At 45.5% G+C, this 19,919-nt stretch overlaps 1 protein-coding gene across 1 annotated transcript in view; it reads right to left on the minus strand.

Moving 5' to 3' along the window:
- Positions 1-19,919, minus strand: part of MYO19 (myosin XIX) — a 450,559-nt gene that overhangs the window by 240,234 nt on the left and 190,406 nt on the right. Inside the window, exon 14 of the mRNA XM_063955000.1 lies at positions 7,340-7,453. Coding sequence (XP_063811070.1) covers positions 7,340-7,453 — 114 coding nt within the window. The remainder of the gene's footprint in view (positions 1-7,339; positions 7,454-19,919) is intronic.

The raw sequence follows: 19,919 nt of genomic DNA on the forward strand, positions 1-19,919 counted from the left end.
AGGTATGGTATCCTGGTGACAATCTATAGTACCAGATTGAAATATTGATTATATAATGGTGCTGCTGTGTGTGTCATTATTGAAGGGATCCGAAGTGCAGCACCTCCCAGCAATGTATACAATAAGACCCCCCCCCCCCACCCCGCGCGCGCGCCCCCCAATCACCGGCTTTCGGCACGCACGATTATGTGACCATCACAAGGAAGGGTAAGTGAGGCTGCCCTGGACCTCCACTTACCCGCAGAGCCGGAGCACACAGCGGCTGGCCGGTGGGATTTTCCCTCAGAACGCTGAGGGTGCTCATGCTGCTACGAGCTCCTCCTCTTCCGGTGACAGGTTCCAGGCTGCGAGTAGCTCCTCCAGTCCTCCTGATCTGCGGGCTCCCCCTGACACTGACACGAAAGCTCCTCTTCAGGAGTCAGGCAGCGGGAGACAGTGTGGAGGAGATGCGCCCCCTTGAGGCCAGGAGCCCGGCGGCAGCCGACTCCACTGCCTCCCAGAGTTCCGCCCCTGATTCAACCAAAACATTTAACTTTAGGAAGGCTAATTTCAGTATGCTGAGATGTGCACATTGAGTGGGAAGTTTTGTTTCATGACACGAACACTCCGGAAAAGTGGGATGCTTTAAAAGGGTTGCTAGATAGCAATATTCACAAATTTATTCCCATGGGCAGTAAACGCAGGAGTACTAAACTCAAACCGATGTGGCTCAACAAGAAGGTCAAGGCAGAAATGGATAACAAGAAGCGTGCTTTCAAAGCATTTAAATCTAATGGAAAGGAGGAGTTATTCAAGTATTACAAAGAATGCAATAAAAAAATGCAAAAAAACAATAAGAGCAGCTAAAATGGAAAATGAAAAGCAAATCGCTACAGAGATTAAAACCAATCCTAAAAAGTTTTTTAATTACATAAACAGTAAAAGGTTAAAAAAGGAGAACATAGGTCCCATAAAAGATGAATTTGGAGTATTGATAAATGATGACGAAATAAAAGCGGAAATACTGAACAATGTTTTTTCATCAGTGTTCACCAGAGAAGAACTGATGGTGGGAGGAGTGCATAACGATAGTGGCAGTAATGATTCGTGGTTAGATACTTGTTTAAGTGAAGAAGTAGTCCGGGAGAGACTAAGCAGAATTAAGATGAATAAATCACCTGGTCCTGATGGACTTCACCCGAGGGTTCTTATGGAGCTTAGGTCAGAACTAGCAAGACCCCTATACTTGACTTTCAATAGTTCAATTAGATCAGGCATGGTACCAAAGGATTGGCATATAGCTGAGGTAGTGCCATTATTTAAAAAGGGATCCAAAAATCATCAGGGTAACTACAGACCGGTTAGGTTGACGTCTATAGTGGGGAAAATATTGGAAGGAATTCTAAGGGATAGCATACAGGAGTATCTACAAACCGCTATGATTATTAGCAAGAACCAGCATGGGTTTGTGAGGGACAGATCCTGTCAAACTAACTTAATTAGCTACTACGAGGAAGTGAGCAATAATCTCGACCAGGGAAAAGCAGTGGATGTGGTCTACTTAGATTTTGCAAAAGCCTTCGATACAGTGCCTCACAGGAGACTGATAATCAAATTTAAGGAGCTTGGCCTAGGAAAAGTGTTTGTACATGGATAAGTAACTGGCTGGATAACAGGGTACAGCGAGTAATGGTCAATGGGAAGTCCTCAAGCTGGTCCCCAGTAGTCAGCGGAATACCACAAGGGTCCATACTCGGGCCACTACTGTTCAACATATTTATTAATGACCTAGATATAGGCCTGGAAAGCACAGTGTCAATCTTTGCAGATGATACTAAACTGTGTAGGGTAATTAATTTGGAAATAGATGTGGAGTCTCTGCAGAATGATTTATCTAAACTTGAAACCTGGGCGTCTAAATGGAGAATGAGGTTCAATATAGAAAAATGGGTATCCGTTCACATGGTCGACCATGTTATGGTCGACAGTAATTAGGTCGACCACTATTGGTCGACATTGACATGGTCGCCATGGACACATGGTCGACACATGAAAGGTCGACACATGAAAAGGTCGACATGAGTTTTTAAACTTTTTTTTCTTTTAGGGAACTTTTCCATACTTTATGATCCACGTGGACTACGATTGGAACGGTAATCTGTGCCGAGCGAAGCGGTAGCGGAGCGAAGGTACCATGCCCGAAGCATGGCGAGCGAAGTGAGCCATGCGAGGGGACGCGGTGCACTAATTGGGGTTCCCAGTCACTTTACGCAAAAAACGACACCCAAAAAAGTAAAAAAAACGCATGTCGACCTTTTCATGTGTCGACCATGTGTCCATGTCGACCATGGCAATGTCGACCAATAGTGGTCGACCTAATGACTGTCGACCATAACATGGTCGACCATTCATACCGGAACCAGAAAAATGCAAGGTTATGCATTTCGGGACTAAAAACAAACTTGCATCCTACATATTAAATGGGTAAATTCTAGGGGTAACAGTATTGGAAAAAGATTTGGGAGTACTTATTGATAATAGGCTTAATAACCGTACACAAGGTCAAAGTGCAGTAAAAAAGGCAAGTAAGGTACTAGCGTGCATAAAACGGGGAATTGAGACAAGGGACGAGGATGTAACCCTGCAGCTGTATAAATCATTGGTACGTCCGCACCTGGAATATTGTGTTCAGTTTTGAGCACCACTGTGTAAAAAAAGATATCAGTGAACTCGAAAGGGTTCAAAGACGAGCTACTAAATTGATTAAAGGGCTAGAGGGACTGGATTATGAGGAAAGGCTCACTAGGTTGAATATGTATACACTGGAAAAGAGGCGTCTAAGAGGAGACATTATTAATATCTTCAAATATGTAAAGTGGCATTACAAAGAGTTATCAGAGGAATTATAAAAACACTGTTTAGGACACATGGGCACTCGCTGAGGCTGGAGGAGAGAATATTCTGTACGCAATGGAGGAAAGGGTTCTTTACTGTTAGGGCAATAAGGATTTGGAATACACTGCCAGGGAAGGTAGTAATGGCGGACTCTGTAAATGCATTTAAAAAAGGATTGGAAAATTTCTGATTGAAAATGATATCCAAGGTTATAACATTTAAAATACTGACGTTGTTAATCTGGGTGTAACATGATTTATAGCTATTAACTAGTCATAAAACATTACTTCAGCAGGTACATTATAATCAACACAACTTAATACAGGTTGAACACGATGGGCATTTTGCCTCTATTCAACCTCAATTACTATGTTACTATGACATGGATAGAGAAGGTATGAAATAGTCCAAAAACATGTAAAAATTTTCAAAAAATGTGTATATCTTTTTTCTGTCGACCATTTTCATGATGACCTTTTGACCTTGTCGACCTTTTGACCCTGTCGACCTAATGTCTGTCTGACATATGGTGTCTATCTATTGACTGTCTAATTAGACACTGTATATCTACTAACCGGATACCCCTGGAGCTAGAAAAGATTCAGAGGTGGGCGATCAAACTAATTAAGGGGATGGAGATGCTGGAATACGAGGAAAGGCGTGCAAGACTAGGCATGTTTACACTGAAAAAGAGGAGACTAAGAGGGGACATGATCAACATCTACAAATATATAAGGGAACAATACACAGAGCTTGCGGGGGAACTGTTTTTGGTAAGATCAAAGCAGAGGACACGTTGACACCCGCTTAGGTTGGAGGAAAGGAGATTTCACACACAAACACATAAAGGTTTCTTCACAGTAAGGACAATACATGTTTGGAACTCCCTGCCGGAAGGAGTAGTAATGGCGGATAAGTACCTAATGGATAAAGATATACACGGTTATGGTGCGTAGTCACGCACTATACAGTAGTTATTAAAAAAAAAAAGGAATACACAAAACGGCAGACATTAGAAACAGACAAAATTAGTCCTAAAAATAATACAGCATAGGAGATCACAAATAGGTTGAAATGGATGGACAAATTGTCTTTTTTCACCCTCAGAAACTGTTACTTATCATCTCTAAGCCATTTAAGACGTTTTGACCATTTTTCAGGGATGTTCAGTCCCTTGACATTAAAAGCAACTATGTGTAAATGATCATGTCCCATCATAGATCGAACCGCAAAGAAATGCTATTTGTCAAACAACCGATACAATAATGGAGAAATGAGAACCAGTGATTAGAGTGCGCGTCACAAGGAAAGGGTAATAGAAAATACGAATAGACACTAGGGATAAATAGCAGAAGAGAGAAAAAGTCAGAAAAGTTTAAAAAAAAGACAGCAGTACAAAGAGATGTACAGCAGAAGAAACACGTACAATATAGAAATACCGTGAACATTGAGAAAAGGACAGCTGCAACCGGATCAGGAGTGGAAACCTCCCAACCCAGAGAAACCGTGGATGCAGCATAATGGGGGATATTCTAGGGGGTCCAAAAACAGCGATCACCCACACTTAAATATACCAATAAGCAGAGACTAATATTGAAAAAGGAGAGAAATAGAAAAAGGGGGAACAGAAGATACATAGCCAACAGGAGAACTTGATTATAAACGGAAGTAGGAACGCCATTCCTAAAATTGTAAGCATTACTACACACATATAGGATGAGAATAGAAAATACTTTTAAAACTAATGTAAAATAATAAACTGGTAAACAGCATGTAATATCAGAGTTATAAGAAAAGAAAAAATCTAGGCATATGACGCCAAAGGACATGAGTCATCTCACCGACAGGTAGTGCACCATGATAGTCAAGTCATTTCAGATAACTGTGGACCAGTAGGTTGTTTCCCACTTTTCCACGGAGACCGCACTTGTTGCCACGTACCATAGTCTTAAGCAATAGGTGGAAGCTCGAGTTGACGGTGAAAAGATTCCCAATCTAGCAAATCCAGGAGCTATATGTTAAGGGAGGTAAAGAAAGTTGGTAAATCCGTCGGCTTAGAAAGCGTGATCGACCTGCCACTGTGGGAAACCTGAAGATAGAATGGGAAACCCCAACGATACTTCAGTTCATGTTCTCCGGAGGGAATCTGTGGGGGGTTTCAGGGCCCGACGCTGTTGCAGAGTCGACCAAGCCAAGTCTGGAAACAGTTGTATCTTGTCACCTTGAAAGTCTATTCCATCCAGTTGGCAAGCTTTCCTCAATATCTCCTCCTTTTAAGTGTAATAGTGCAGCCAGCAAAGCACATCACGCAGGCGATCCGATGGCAATTTCACTATTGGGGTCTAAATCAATATTCTCTCCAAATATTTTTGTGAGGACATCTGTTAGATAAATCTGCTGAATAGCCTCAGGGAGGCCTCTAACCCTGAAATTATTCCGCCTGCCGTGATTATCCACATCCTGTATGCGAGATTTAAGGAAATTAATCTCAGTGGATTGGTGCGAAATCATATCTCTGAATTTATATAAAGTGTCCACAGTAGTCGTTCCATGGTCCTCCAATGTGTCAATTCGAGTCGCAAGTTGAGACATGTCAGTTTGAATGATGGCCACCTCTTGTTTAATGGTAGGCAGCAAGCGGGACTCCAAGGCCAGAAAGTCCTGTTTTGTGGGTAGCGATTTAACATGGGACAAGATTTCACTTATCTCTGCAGTTAAAGAGGAGGCCGCCTGAGGCTGTGTATCCCCAGATGAAGACATACCATTAGACGATGCGGACAAAGTCGGGGATGCAGGAACTACGTTGCCAAGAGTCGGATCTGCACTAGGCGATATCAGGAACTGATGTAGATCAGACGAGTGGCAGTCGGCAGATCTCGGAGTCCCTTTCGTCGTGGTCTTAGCTTTTTTGCCCCTCACCATGGGATCAAGTAGTAGAAGATACACTCAGCAGACAAATAACAAAACAGACGTCACTGCTCAAGCTTTGGTATTATAAAAACGTGCGGGTCATCGCCATGCGATAGTCCACCCCGTGGCTCGGGGTGGTCATCAGCAATTCTGCTATTGTCAGGTAACTTTTTTTGCCAAAAATGCATCTTAGTCACGACGCAATGCGACTAGGACACACATGGAGACTGTGCTGTTTAATATGATAATTGACACTTGCATATCTGTATGCGGATGAGTCTGCATATGAAGCTCAATAGGACTTGCCATGGAAAAAAGCAGCCAATGCATCGTAGCAATCATTATACAGATTCAGATACTCAGTCGCACACAGATGTGCAGGTGTCGAATATCAAATTAATCATCAGAGTCCTCTGGTGCGTCTCGCTGTGAAAAAGACACATTGTCTACAAAAAAAAACCCATCCAAGGCTAGCAGAGTATTATGGTACCTGGCATGCCAGGAGCGACTGTTCAGCACAACTGCAGTAATGATGTAGGAGAACACAACTACAGTAACCAATTCATATTTCATGTCTCCACCTTCCATGGTCTCTTATTAATCTGTTAGCTGCACAGACATGTCAATCAACAATGGCAGCTTTAATGTTGGTGGATAATAATGCTTCGGCCATACCACACCTTATCTGAGCAAGGCCATCTTCATCTTCTGTATCATGTCACTGTTAGTAATGTATTGGTATAACGAATGAAGGCCATTGCTTGTTACTAGAATGGCAGTCATTGGTAAATATAATTTGCTATATTATGCTGTACATTGTATGTATGTATCTTTTGAAAGAATATTTAGAAACATGCAGACACACCACAAGTAAAGATATTTTGCATAGACATACCCACAAGAAAAGGGATCTGCTCATACATTTCAAAAACAAAAGTATGCTTCTACCACATACTGTGTTCCCAGTAAGTGCAATGGAGTTTATATAGTAGCATGTGCTCTATAATGAAGTCTAGGTAAAAATGTATGTTTCCCACACTATCACAATGTAAGTCAGACACAAGGAACCATAAGGTTTTTTTAGAGGCAAGGAGGTAGATGTACTAAGCCTTGGAGAGTGATAAAGTGTAGAGAGATAAACTACCCACCAATAAGCTCCTAACTGTCATTTTTCAAACACAGCCTGTAACATGGCAGTTAGGAGCTGATTGACTGGTACTTTATCACTCTCCAAGACTTAGTACATCTCCCCCAATGTCTTTATGGCAAAAGATGGACCTCCGAGAGGTTTTGTAGACCAAGCATAAATAGTAAATGTCTTTTTTGCATCTTAGAGGCTTTAGGACTTAATAAGTTGGGTCTTTCCCTTAGCGGACCTGAAGACCAATTACCAATGCGTTCTTTCTGTACCCTTTGGGACATGTGCAGTAGGGAAAGAGTATTGCAGCTTTTGATAAAAGACCAAACAATAAAAATAATAAATATATGATATAGTACACCATAGGTATTACTATTGGCACACATATCTCCAATATCTCACATTGTAATTACATACCTCATTTAGCAAAGAGAAGATACTGACTGGACTTCCATCAATGAGCTTCACACAGTTCTTGTTGTCTTGGTAACTGATAAAAGACCATTTTAATCCCTCTGCTGAATATTCCTCCTACAGCATAACAAAATATAACATGAACTTTTAACTCTGCAAATTTGTAATTTCTTTAACACAAGTGACAGATAGCGTCATCGCTCTGCATTCATACTCTCAACATTGATCATGAATTTCTGTTGGCAAACAGCAAGTATAGCCCATTCTTTGGTATTTCTTGGATAACTCAAGATATGTACAGTATGGTTGCAAGCAGGAGAGAGGCAAACTTTGCCAGGTGTGGAGTTTGACCTGGCCAGAACATCATACTGTAGGTGTCCTAAGGCGATCTCTGTGATGACAAAATCCTCCTGTGGAGCAGAAGGTCACTGGATCTTGTAGGCTGAGAAAATTTACTTTTTAAAAAATGTGTTACATTTTTATTACGTTTTTTATTTTTGTTACAATACAAACCAATTAACAATAAGTTTGTCACTTTACAAAACAGTAACCATGTCACACTGTCCATAAAGATTGAATAATAATAACAATACAATTGTAGCCTCTATAATGTTAAGTACACAAGATATCATAGAATCACAATTAATAAGATTTTACTTACCGATAAATCTATTTCTCGGAGTCCGTAGTGGATGCTGGGGTTCCTGAAAGGACCATGGGGAATAGCGGCTCCGCAGGAGACAGGGCACAAAAAGTAAAGCTTTTTCCGATCAGGTGGTGTGCACTGGCTCCTCCCCCTATGACCCTCCTCCAGACTCCAGTTAGGTACTGTGCCCGGACGAGCGTACACAATAAGGGAGGATTTTGAATCCCGGGTAAGACTCATACCAGCCACACCAATCACACCGTACAACTTGTGATCTAAACCCAGTTAACAGTATGATAACAGCGGAGCCTCTGAAAGATGGCTTCCTACAACAATAACCCGAATAAGTTAACAATAACTATGTACAATTTATGCAGATAATCCGCACTTGGGATGGGCGCCCAGCATCCACTACGGACTCCGAGAAATAGATTTATCGGTAAGTAAAATCTTATTTTCTCTATCGTCCTAGTGGATGCTGGGGTTCCTGAAAGGACCATGGGGATTATACCAAAGCTCCCAAACGGGCGGGAGAGTGCGGATGACTCTGCAGCACCGAATGAGAGAACTCCAGGTCCTCCTTAGCCAGAGTATCAAATTTGTAAAATTTTACAAACGTGTTCTCCCCTGACCACGTAGCTGCTCGGCAAAGTTGTAATGCCGAGACCCCACGGGCAGCCGCCCAAGATGAGCCCACCTTCCTTGTGGAGTGGGCCTTTACAGATTTAGGCTGTGGCAGGCCTGCCACAGAATGTGCCAGTTGGATTGTGCTACAGATCCAACGAGCAATCGTCTGCTTAGACGCAGGAGCACCCATCTTGTTGGGTGCATACAATATAAACAACGAGTCAGATTTTCTGACTCCAGCTGTTCTTGCAATATATATTTTTAATGCTCTGACAACGTCCAGTAACTTGGAGTCCTCCAAGTCACTTGTAGCCGCAGGCACTACAATAGGCTGGTTCAGATGAAATGCTGACACCACCTTAGGGAGAAAATGCGGACGAGTCCGCAGTTCTGCCCTGTCCGAATGGAAAATCAGATATGGGCTTTTGTAAGATAAAGCTGCCAATTCTGACACTCTCCTGGCAGAAGCCAGGGCTAGAAGCATGGTCACTTTCCAAGTGAGATATTTCAAATCCACCTTATTTAGTGGTTCAAACCAATGAGATTTTAGAAAATCCAAAACTACATTGAGATCCCACGGTGCCACTGGAGGCACCACAGGAGGCTGTATATGCAGCACTCCCTTCACAAAGGTCTGGACTTCAGGGACTGAAGCCAATTCTTTTTGAAAGAAAATCGACAGGGCCGAAATTTGAACCTTAATAGATCCCAATTTGAGACCCATAGACAATCCTGATTGCAGGAAATGTAGGAATCGACCCAGTTGAAATTCCTCCGTCGGAGCACTCCGATCTTCGCACCACGCAACATATTTTCGCCAAATTCGGTGATAATGTTGCACGGTTACTTCTTTCCTTGCTTTAATCAAAGTAGGAATGACTTCTTCCGGCATGCCTTTTTCCATTAGGATCCGGCGTTCAACCGCCATGCCGTCAAACGCAGCCGCGGTAAGTCTTGAAACAGACAGGGACCCTGCTGAAGCAAGTCCCTCCTTAGAGGTAGAGGCCACGGATCTTCCGTGATCATCTCTTGAAGTTCCGGGTACCAAGTCCTTCTTGGCCAATCCGGAACCACTAGTATCGTTCTTACGCCTCTTTGCCGTATAATTCTCAATACTTTTGGTATGAGAGGCAGAGGAGGAAACACATACACCGACTGGTACACCCAAGGCGTTACCAGCGCGTCCACAGCTATTGCCTGCGGATCTCTTGACCTGGCGCAATACCTGTCCAGTTTTTTGTTGAGGCGAGACGCCATCATGTCCACCATTGGTCTTTCCCAACGGGTTACCAGCATGTGGAAGACTTCTGGATGAAGTCCCCACTCTCCCGGGTGAAGATCGTGTCTGCTGAGGAAGTCTGCTTCCCAGTTGTCCACTCCCGGGATGAACACTGCTGATAGCGCTATCACATGATTCTCTGCCCAGCGAAGAATCCTTGCAGCTTCTGCCATTGCACTCCTGCTTCTTGTGCCGCCCTGTCTGTTCACATGGGCGACTGCCGTGATGTTGTCCGACTGGATCAACACCGGTTTTCCCTGAAGCAGAGGTTCTGCCTGGCTTAGAGCATTGTATATTGCTCTTAGTTCCAGAATGTTTATGTGAAGAGACGTTTCCAGGCTCGTCCATACTCCCTGGAAGTTTCTTCCTTGTGTGACTGCTCCCCAGCCTCTCAGGCTGGCGTCCGTGGTCACCAGGATCCAATCCTGTATGCCGAATCTGCGGCCCTCCAATAGATGAGGACTCTGCAACCACCACAGAAGAGACACCCTTGTCCTTGGAGACAGGGTTATCCGTAGGTGCATCTGAAGATGCGACCCTGACCATTTGTCCAACAGATCCCTTTGGAAAATTCTTGCGTGGAATCTGCCGAATGGAATTGCTTCGTAAGAAGCCACCATTTTTCCCAGGACTCTTGTGCATTGATGTACAGACACCTTTCCTGGTTTTAGGAGGTTCCTGACAAGCTCGGATAACTCCTTGGCTTTTTCCTCCGGGAGAAAAACCTTTTTCTGAACCGTGTCCAGAATCATCCCTAGGAACAGCAGACGAGTTGTCGGCATTAACTGGGATTTTGGAATATTCAGAATCCACCCGTGCTGTTTTAGCACTTCTTGAGACAGTGCTAATCCCATCTCTAGCTGTTCTCTGGACCTCGCCCTTATTAGGAGATCGTCCAAGTATGGGATAATTAATACGCCTTTTCTTCGAAGAAGAATCATCATCTCGGCCATCACCTTTGTAAAGATCCGAGGTGCCGTGGACAATCCGAACGGCAGCGTCTGAAACTGATAGTGACAGTTTTGTACAACGAACCTGAGGTACCCCTGGTGTGAGGGGTAAATTGGAACGTGGAGATACGCATCCTTGATGTCCAAGGATACCATAAAGTCCCCCTCTTCCAGGTTCGCTATCACTGCTCTGAGTGACTCCATTTTGAACTTGAACTTCTTTATGTACAGGTTCAAGGACTTCAGATTTAGAATAGGCCTTACCGAGCCATCCGGCTTCGGTACCACAAAAAGAGTGGAATAATACCCCTTCCCTTGTTGTAGAAGAGGTACCTTGACTATCACCTGCTGAGAGTACAGCTTGTGAATGGCTTCCAAAACCGTCTCCCTTTCGGAGGGGGACGTTGGTAAAGCAGACTTCAGGAAACGGCGAGGTGGATCCGTCTCTAATTCCAACCTGTACCCTTGAGATATTATCTGCAGGATCCAGGGATCTACCTGCGAGTGAGCCCACTGCGCGCTGTAATTTTTGAGACGACCGCCCACCATCCCCGAGTCCGCTTGAGGAGCCCCAGCGTCATGCTGAGGCTTTTGTAGAAGCCGGGGAGGGCTTCTGTTCCTGGGAAGGAGCTGCGTGTTGCTGTCTCTTCCCTCGACCTTTGCCTCGTGGCAGATATGAATAGCCCTTTGCTCTCTTATTTTTAAAGGAACGAAAGGGCTGCGGTTGAAAAGTCGGTGCCTTTTTCTGTGGGGGAGTGACTTGAGGTAGAAAGGTGGATTTCCCGGCTGTAGCCGTGGCCACCAAATCTGATAGACCGACTCCAAATAACTCCTCCCCTTTATACGGCAAAACTTCCATATGCCGTTTTGAATCCGCATCACCTGACCACTGTCGCGTCCATAAAGCTCTTCTGGCCGAAATGGACATAGCACTTACCCGTGATGCCAGTGTGCAGATATCCCTCTGTGCATCACGCATATAAAGAAATGCATCCTTTATTTGTTCTAACGACAGTAAAATATTGTCCCTGTCCAGGGTATCAATATTTTCAATCAGGGACTCTGACCAAACTACCCCAGCACTGCCCATCCAGGCAGTCGCTACAGCTGGTCGTAGTATAACACCTGCATGTGTGTATATACTTTTTTGGATATTTTCCATCCTCCTATCTGATGGATCTTTAAGTGCGGCCGTCTCAGGAGAGGGTAACGCCACTTGTTTAGATAAGCGTGTTAGCGCCTTGTCCACCCTAGGAGGTGTTTCCCAGCGCTCCCTAACCTCTGGCGGGAAAGGGTATAATGCCAATAATTTCTTTGAAATTATCAGTTTTTTATCAGGGGCAACCCACGCTTCATTACACACGTCATTTAATTCTTCTGATTCAGGAAAAACTATAGGTAGTTTTTTCATACCCCACATAATACCCTGTTTAGTGGTACCTGTAGTATCAGCTAAATGTAACGCCTCCTTCATTGCCAAAATCATATAACGTGTGGCCCTACTGGAAAATACGGTTGATTCGTCACCGTCACCACTGGAGTCATCGCCTGTGTCTGGGTCTGTGTCGACCGACTGAGGCAAAGGGCGTTTCACAGCCCCTGACGGTGTTTGAGTCGCCTGGACAGGCACTAATTGATTGTCCGGCCGCCTCATGTCGTCAAACGACTGCTTTAGCGTGTTGACACTATCCCGTAGTTCCATAAATAAAGGCATCCATTCCGGTGTCGACTCCCTAGGGGGTGACATCCTCATATTTGGCAATTGCTCCGCCTCCACACCAATATCGTCCTCATACATGTCGACACACACGTACCGACACACAGCAGACACACAGGGAATGCTCCTAACGAAGACAGGACCCACTAGCCCTTTGGGGAGACAGAGGGAGAGTTTGCCAGCACACACCAAAAGCGCTATATATATATCAGGGATAGCCTTATAATAAGTGCTCCCTTATAGCTGCTTTGTTATATCAATTTATCGCCATAAATGTGCCCCCCCCCTCTCTGTTTTACCCTGTTTCTGTAGTGCAGTGCAGGGGAGAGACTTGGGAGCCGTCCTGACCAGCGGAACTGTGAGAGGAAATGGCGCCGTGTGCTGAGGAGATAGGCCCCGCCCCTTTTCTGGCGGGCTCGTCTCCCGCTATTTAGAGAAATCAGGCAGGGGTTAAATATCTCCATATAGCCTCTAGGGCTATATGTGAGGTATTTTTAGCCTTTATAGGTAATCATTTTGCCTCCCAGGGCGCCCCCCTCCCAGCGCCCTGCACCCTCAGTGACTGCCGTGTGAAGTGTGCTGAGAGGAAAATGGCGCACAGCTGCAGTGCTGTGCGCTACCTTTTGAAGACTGCAGGAGTCTTCAGCCGCCGATTCTGGACCTCTTCTGTCTTCAGCATCTGCAAGGGGGCCGGCGGCGTGGCTCCGGTGACCATCCAGGCTGTACCCGTGATCGTCCCTCTGGAGCTTGATGTCCAGTAGCCAAGAAGCCAATCCATCCTGCACGCAGGTGAGTTGACTCCTTCTCCCCTCAGTCCCTCGCTGCAGTGATCCTGTTGCCAGCAGGAATCACTGTAAAATAAAAAACCTAGCTAAACTTTTTCTAAGCAGCTCTTTAGGAGAGCCACCTAGATTGCACCCTTCTCGGCCGGGCACAAAAATCTAACTTGAGGAGGGTCATAGGGGGAGGAGCCAGTGCACACCACCTGATCGGAAAAAGCTTTACTTTTTGTGCCCTGTCTCCTGCGGAGCCGCTATTCCCCATGGTCCTTTCAGGAACCCCAGCATCCACTAGGACGATAGAGAAACAGTATTTGGGCAGTTTAAGCAATATCCGGTGTGTAGACAATGAAATTAAGTTATGCAAGCCAGCTGAATCGACATCTCTTCACTGTCTGTGTAACGTTAACCTTGCAAGATGAATGTAATAGAGTATGGTAGGGCTGACACAAGACCTCATAATCTTGCATAGAGGGAGACACCAACCACCTATCCCACATTTTGTAATATTTAATTACCGCCTGCCTAGATAGAAAACAATTTTTTCATGTCTAGCAACCTCATTAATTAGTGATAACCATGCACCTATAGTGGGGTCAGTACAAGCCAACCAGGACCTAGCTACACATACCTTTGCCAACGTACATAAATGAATAAAGTATCGCTGTGTGCATTTATCAAACGTGTCATCTTCACAAGCTGCCAATACACACACTGGTTGGGTAAATACATCGAAGGGAATCCCCATTGTAACCATAATCTGGGTGGCTTCCTTCCAGAATGAGTTAATTACAGGATAGGACCATAATAAGTGCCAAAATGTGCAATCTAACGAGTTGCATTTAAGACATAAAAGGTGGTATTCAAATGATATATCACGCCCAATCTCCTTTCTAAAGTGATCCCCGTTATAACGCATATCGCACCCATAGTAATCAGGTTTAGCTGCGTAAAGGGTTAGGGCGCCTCACTACCCAAGGGGTAGCAAGCTGAAATGATGATACCACACCCATCAGCAGAAACAGAACGGGTGTGGAAGGGGGTGAAAAGAATTGAATACTGCTCTTAAAGTCTTCCCTGCCCCCTATTTTAAGCAAGCGCTTAGGCGTAAGATAGGACGCAGCTAGACGGTGGGTGGTGCTGTGGCTTCAGAGATGAAAGTCATAATTTTCTGGAAAACGGTCTTCTCAAAAAGCCCAGAATGCCACACATCTATAGTCACGCCGAAGTCTGAAAGAAAGTGTACCAACATACCTGCAACGTAATTACCTATTCTTTTGGTGAGATTAAGAGCATCTACTTTAATAGAATTTTAATACCTACCGGTAAATCCTTTTCTCTTAGTGCGTAGAGGATGCTGGGGACACTTCAAGAACCATGGGGTATAGACCGGATCCGCAGGAGACATGGGCACTTTAAGACTTTGAAGGGGTGTGAACTGGCTCCTCCCTTTATGCCCCTCCTCCAGACTCCAGTTATAGGAACTGTGCCCAGGGAGACAAACATTTCGAGGGAAAAGGATTTATTGTTAAACTAAGGTGAGATACATACCAGCTCACACCACAAACACACCGTACAACATTGCAATTAACAGAACTCCAGTCCACGGCATGAACAATGTCAGCAACGGGCTGATTATAACCGAAACACAACCTGTGTGTAAACATAACTAATAACTGCAGACAGAGTCCGCACTGGGACGGGCGCCACCTTTTTGGATAGTCGTGACAGTGCCTTGTCTACAGTGGGGGGTGACTCCCACTTTTCCCTATCCCCATAGGGGAACGGATACGCCACCGGAATTCTCTTGGGAATCTGAAACTTCTGGTCAGGATTTTCCCAAACCTTTTCAAAAAGCGTGTTCAGTTCATGAGAGGGAGGAAACGTTACCTCAGGTTTCTTTCCTTTAAACATACAGACCCTTGTATCAGGAACAGCAGAATACTCCGTGATATGTAACACGTCACAATCATGTACTGAATGCTCTTAGCCAGTTTAGGATTTAATCTGGCATCACTATAGTTGACACTGGAGTCAGAGTCCGTGTCGGTATCTGCTATCTGGGTAAATGAACGCTTTTGTGACCCTGAGGGGGCCTGGACCTGTGACAACACATCCTACACGGATTTTTTTCCATGCCTGGTTCTGAGACTCAGACTTATCCAATCTTTTATTTAATAAAGCCACATTTGCATTTAAAGCACTCAAAACATTCACCAATCAGGAGTCGGCGGTGCCGACATGGTCACTCCCACAGCCGTTTCTGTCCCTAATCCAGCCTCCTCCTGAGAAGAGCACTCAGCCTCAGACATGCCGACACACGTGTACCGACACCCACAGACACACTGGGCATATGGTGGACATACCCACAATAAAGCCTGTCAGAGAAACACAGTTTTGTCAGCTCACAACCCAGCGCTTAGCCCGGTTCTGAAAACCCTTATACCAAGCCTCAGACCTGTTAGCGCTTTTATAAATACATATATAGCACCCAAATAACTGTGCCCCACCCCCTGCTTTGCACCCTGTTACTTGATACAGCAGTGTAGAGGAAGGACCAGCGTCTCTGCAGCTCTGTGAAGAGAAAATGGCGCCGCTGAGCGCTGTGAGGGCTAAGCCCCGCCCCCTTAATGGCGCGCTTCAGCCCCGCTATTTTTTAAAATATTTATACTGGCGGGGGTTCAGATTTAAAAACCTAAAAACCACCTTGCCAGTCTTATAATAAGAATTTACTTACCGATAATTCTATTTCTCGGAGTCCGTAGTGGATGCTGGGGTTCCTGAAAGGACCATGGGGAATAGCGGCTCCGCAGGAGACAGGGCACAAAAGTAAAGCTTTCCGATCAGGTGGTGTGCACTGGCTCCTCCCCCTATGACCCTCCTCCAAGCCAGTTAGGTACTGTGCCCGGACGAGCGTACACAATAAAGGGAGGAATTTTGAATCCCGGGTAAGACTCATACCAGCCACACCAATCACACCGTACAACTTGTGATCTAAACCCAGTTAACAGTATGATAACAGCGGAGCCTCTGAAAAGATGGCTCACAACAATAATAACCCGATTTTTGTAACTATGTACAAGTATTGCAGATAATCCGCACTTGGGATGGGCGCCCAGCATCCACTACGGACTCCGAGAAATAGAATTATCGGTAAGTAAATTCTTATTTTCTCTATCGTCCTAGTGGATGCTGGGGTTCCTGAAAGGACCATGGGGATTATACCAAAGCTCCCAAACGGGCGGGAGAGTGCGGATGACTCTGCAGCACCGAATGAGAGAACTCCAGGTCCTCCTTAGCCAGGGTATCAAATTTGTAGGATTTTACAAACGTGTTTGCCCCTGACTAAATAACCGCTCGGCAAAGTTGTAAAGCCGAGACCCCTCGGGCAGCCGCCAAAGATGAGCCCACCTTCCTTGTGGAATGGGCATTTACATATTTTGGCTGTGGCAGGCCTGCCACAGAATGTGCAAGCTGAATTGTATTACACATCCAACTAGCAATAGTCTGCTTAAAAGCAAGAGCACCCAGTTTGTTGGGTGCATACAGGATAACAGCAAGTCAGTTTTCCTGACTCCAGCCGTCCTGGAACCTATATTTTCAGGGCCCTGACAACATCTAGCAACTTGGAGTCCTCCAAGTCCCTAGTAGGTGCAAGGCACCACAATAAGCTGGTTCAGGTGAAACACTGACACCACCTTAGGGAGAGAACTGGGGACGAGTCCGCAGCTCTGCCCTGTCCGAATGGACAAACAAATATGGGCTTTTTTGAGAAAAAAAACACCAATTTGACACTCGCCTGGTCCAGGCCAGGGCCAAGAACATGGTCACTTTTCATGTGAGATGCTTCAAATCCACAGATTTGACTGGTTTTAAACCAATGTGATTTGAAGAATCCAAGAACTACGTTGAGATCCCACAGTGCCACTGGAGGCACAAAAGAGGGTTGTATATGCAATACTCCCTTGACAAAGTTCTGGACTTCAGGAACTGAAGCCAATTCTTTCTGGAAGAAAATTGACAGGGCCGAAATTTGAACCTTAATGGACCCCAATTTGAGGCCCATAGACACTCCTGTTTGCAGGAAATGCAGGAATCGACCGAGTTGAAATTTCTTTGTGGGGCCTTCCTGGCCTCACACCACGCAACATATTTTCGCCACATGTGGTGATAATGTTGTGCGGTCACCTCCTTTCTGGCTTTGACCAGGGTAGGAATGACCTCTTCCGGAATGCCTTTTTCCCTTAGGATCCGGCGTTCCACCGCCATGCCAACAAACGCAGCTGCGGTAAGTCTTGGAACAGACATGGTACTTGCTGAAGCAAGTCCCTTCTTAGCGGCAGAGGCCATAAGACCTCTGTAAACATCTCTTGAAGTTCCGGGTACCAAGTCCTTCTTGGCCAATCCGGAGCCATGAGTATAGTTCTTACTCCTCTACGTCTTATAATTCTCAGCACCTTAGGTATGAGAAGCAGAGGAGGGAACACATACACCGACTGGTACACCCACGGTGTTACCAGAACGTCCACAGCTATTGCCTGAGGGTCTCTTGACCTGGCGCAATACCTGTCCCGTTTTTTGTTCAGACGGGACGCCATCATGTCCACCTTTGGTATTTCCCAACGGTTTACAATCATGTGGAAAAAACTTCCCGATGAAGTTTCCACTCTCCCGGGTGGAGGTCGTGCCTGCTGAGGAAGTCTGCTTCCCAGTTTCCATTCCCGGGATGAAACACTGCTGACAGTGCTATCACATGATTTTCCGCCCAGCGAAAAGTCCTTGCAGTTTTTGCCATTGCCCTCCTGCTTCTTGTGTCGCCCTGTCTGTTTACGTGGGCGACTGCCGTGATGTTTTTCCCACTGGATCAATACCGGCTGACCTTGAAGCAGAGGTCTTGCTAAGCTTAGAGCATTATAAATTTACCCTTAGCTCCAGTATATTTATGTGGAGAAAAGTCTCCAGACTTGATCACACTCCCTGGAAATTTTTTCCTTGTGTGACTGCTCCCCAGCCTCTCGGGCTGGGCTCCGTGGTCACCAGCATCCAATCCTGAATGCCGAATCTGCGGCCCTCTAGAAGATGAGCACTCTATAACCACCACAGGAGAGACACCCTTGTCCTTGGATATAGGGTTATCCGCTGATGCATCTGAAGATGCGATCCGGACCATTTGTCCAGCAGATCCCACTGAAAAGTTCTTGCGTGAAATCTGCCGAATGGAATTGCTTCGTAGGAAGCCACCATTTTCTACCAGGACCCTTGTGCAATGATGCACTGTTTTTAGGAGGTTCCTGACTAGCTCGGATAACTCCCTGGCTTTCTCTTTCGGGAGAAACACCTTTTTCTGGACTGTGTCCAGAATCATCCCTAGGCACAGCAGACGTGTCGTCGGGATCAGCTGCGATTTTGGAATATTTAGAATCCACCCGTGCTGTTGTAGCAGTATCCGAGATAGTGCTACTCCTACCTCCAACTGTTCCCTGGACTATGCCCTTATCAGGAGATCGTCCAAGTAAGGGATAATTAAGACGCCTTTTCTTCGAAGAAGAATCATCATTTCGGCCATTACCTTAGTAAAGACCCGGGGTGCCGTAGACAATCCAAACGGCAGCGTCTGAAAACTGATAGTGACAGTTCTGCACCACGAACCTGAGGTACCCTTAGTGAGAAGGGCAAATTTGGGACATAGAGGTAAGCATCCCTGATGTCCCGGGACACTATATAGTCCCCTTCTTCCTGTTCGTTATCACTGCTCTGAGTGACTCCATCTTGATTTGAACCTTTGTAAGTGTTCAAAAATTTTTTAGATTTAGAATAAGTCTCACCTAGCCTTCTGGCTTCAGTACCACAATATAGTGTGGAATAATACCCCTTTTCTTGTAGTAGGAGGGGTAATTTAATTATCACCTGCTGGGAATACAGCTTGTGAATTTTTTTCCCATACTGCCTCCTTGTCGGAGGGAGACCTTGGTAAAGCAGACTTCAGGAGCCTGCGAAGGGGAAACGTCTCGACATTCCAATCTGTACCCCTGGGATACTACTTGTAGGATCCAGGGGTCCTGTACGGTCTCAGCGCCATGCTGAGAACTTGTCAGAAGCGGTGGAACGCTTCTGTTCCTGGGAATGGGCTGCCTGCTGCAGTCTTCTTCCCTTTCCTCTACCCCTGGGCAGATATGATCTTATAGGGACGAAAGGACTGAGGCTGAAAAGACGGTGTCTTTTTCTGCAGAGATGTGACTTAGGGTAAAAACGGTGGATTTTCCAGCAGTTGCCGAAGCCACCAGGTCCGATGGACCGACCCCAAATAACTCCTCTTCCTTTATACGGCAATACACCTTTGTGCCGTTTGGAATCTGCATCACCTGACCCCTGTCGTGTCCATAACATCTTCTGGCAGTTATGGACATCGCATTTACTCTTGATGCCAGAGTGCAAATATCCCTCTGTGCATCTCGCATATATAGAAATGCATCCTGCTCTATAGTCAATAAAATACTGTCCCTGTCAAGGGTATCAATATTTTTAGTCAGGGAATCCGACCAAGCCACCCCAGCTCTGCACATCCAGGCTGAGGCGATCGCTGGT

Source organism: Pseudophryne corroboree, chromosome 2, assembly GCF_028390025.1.
Source record: "Pseudophryne corroboree isolate aPseCor3 chromosome 2, aPseCor3.hap2, whole genome shotgun sequence".
Classification (NCBI taxonomy): Eukaryota; Metazoa; Chordata; class Amphibia; order Anura; family Myobatrachidae; genus Pseudophryne; species Pseudophryne corroboree.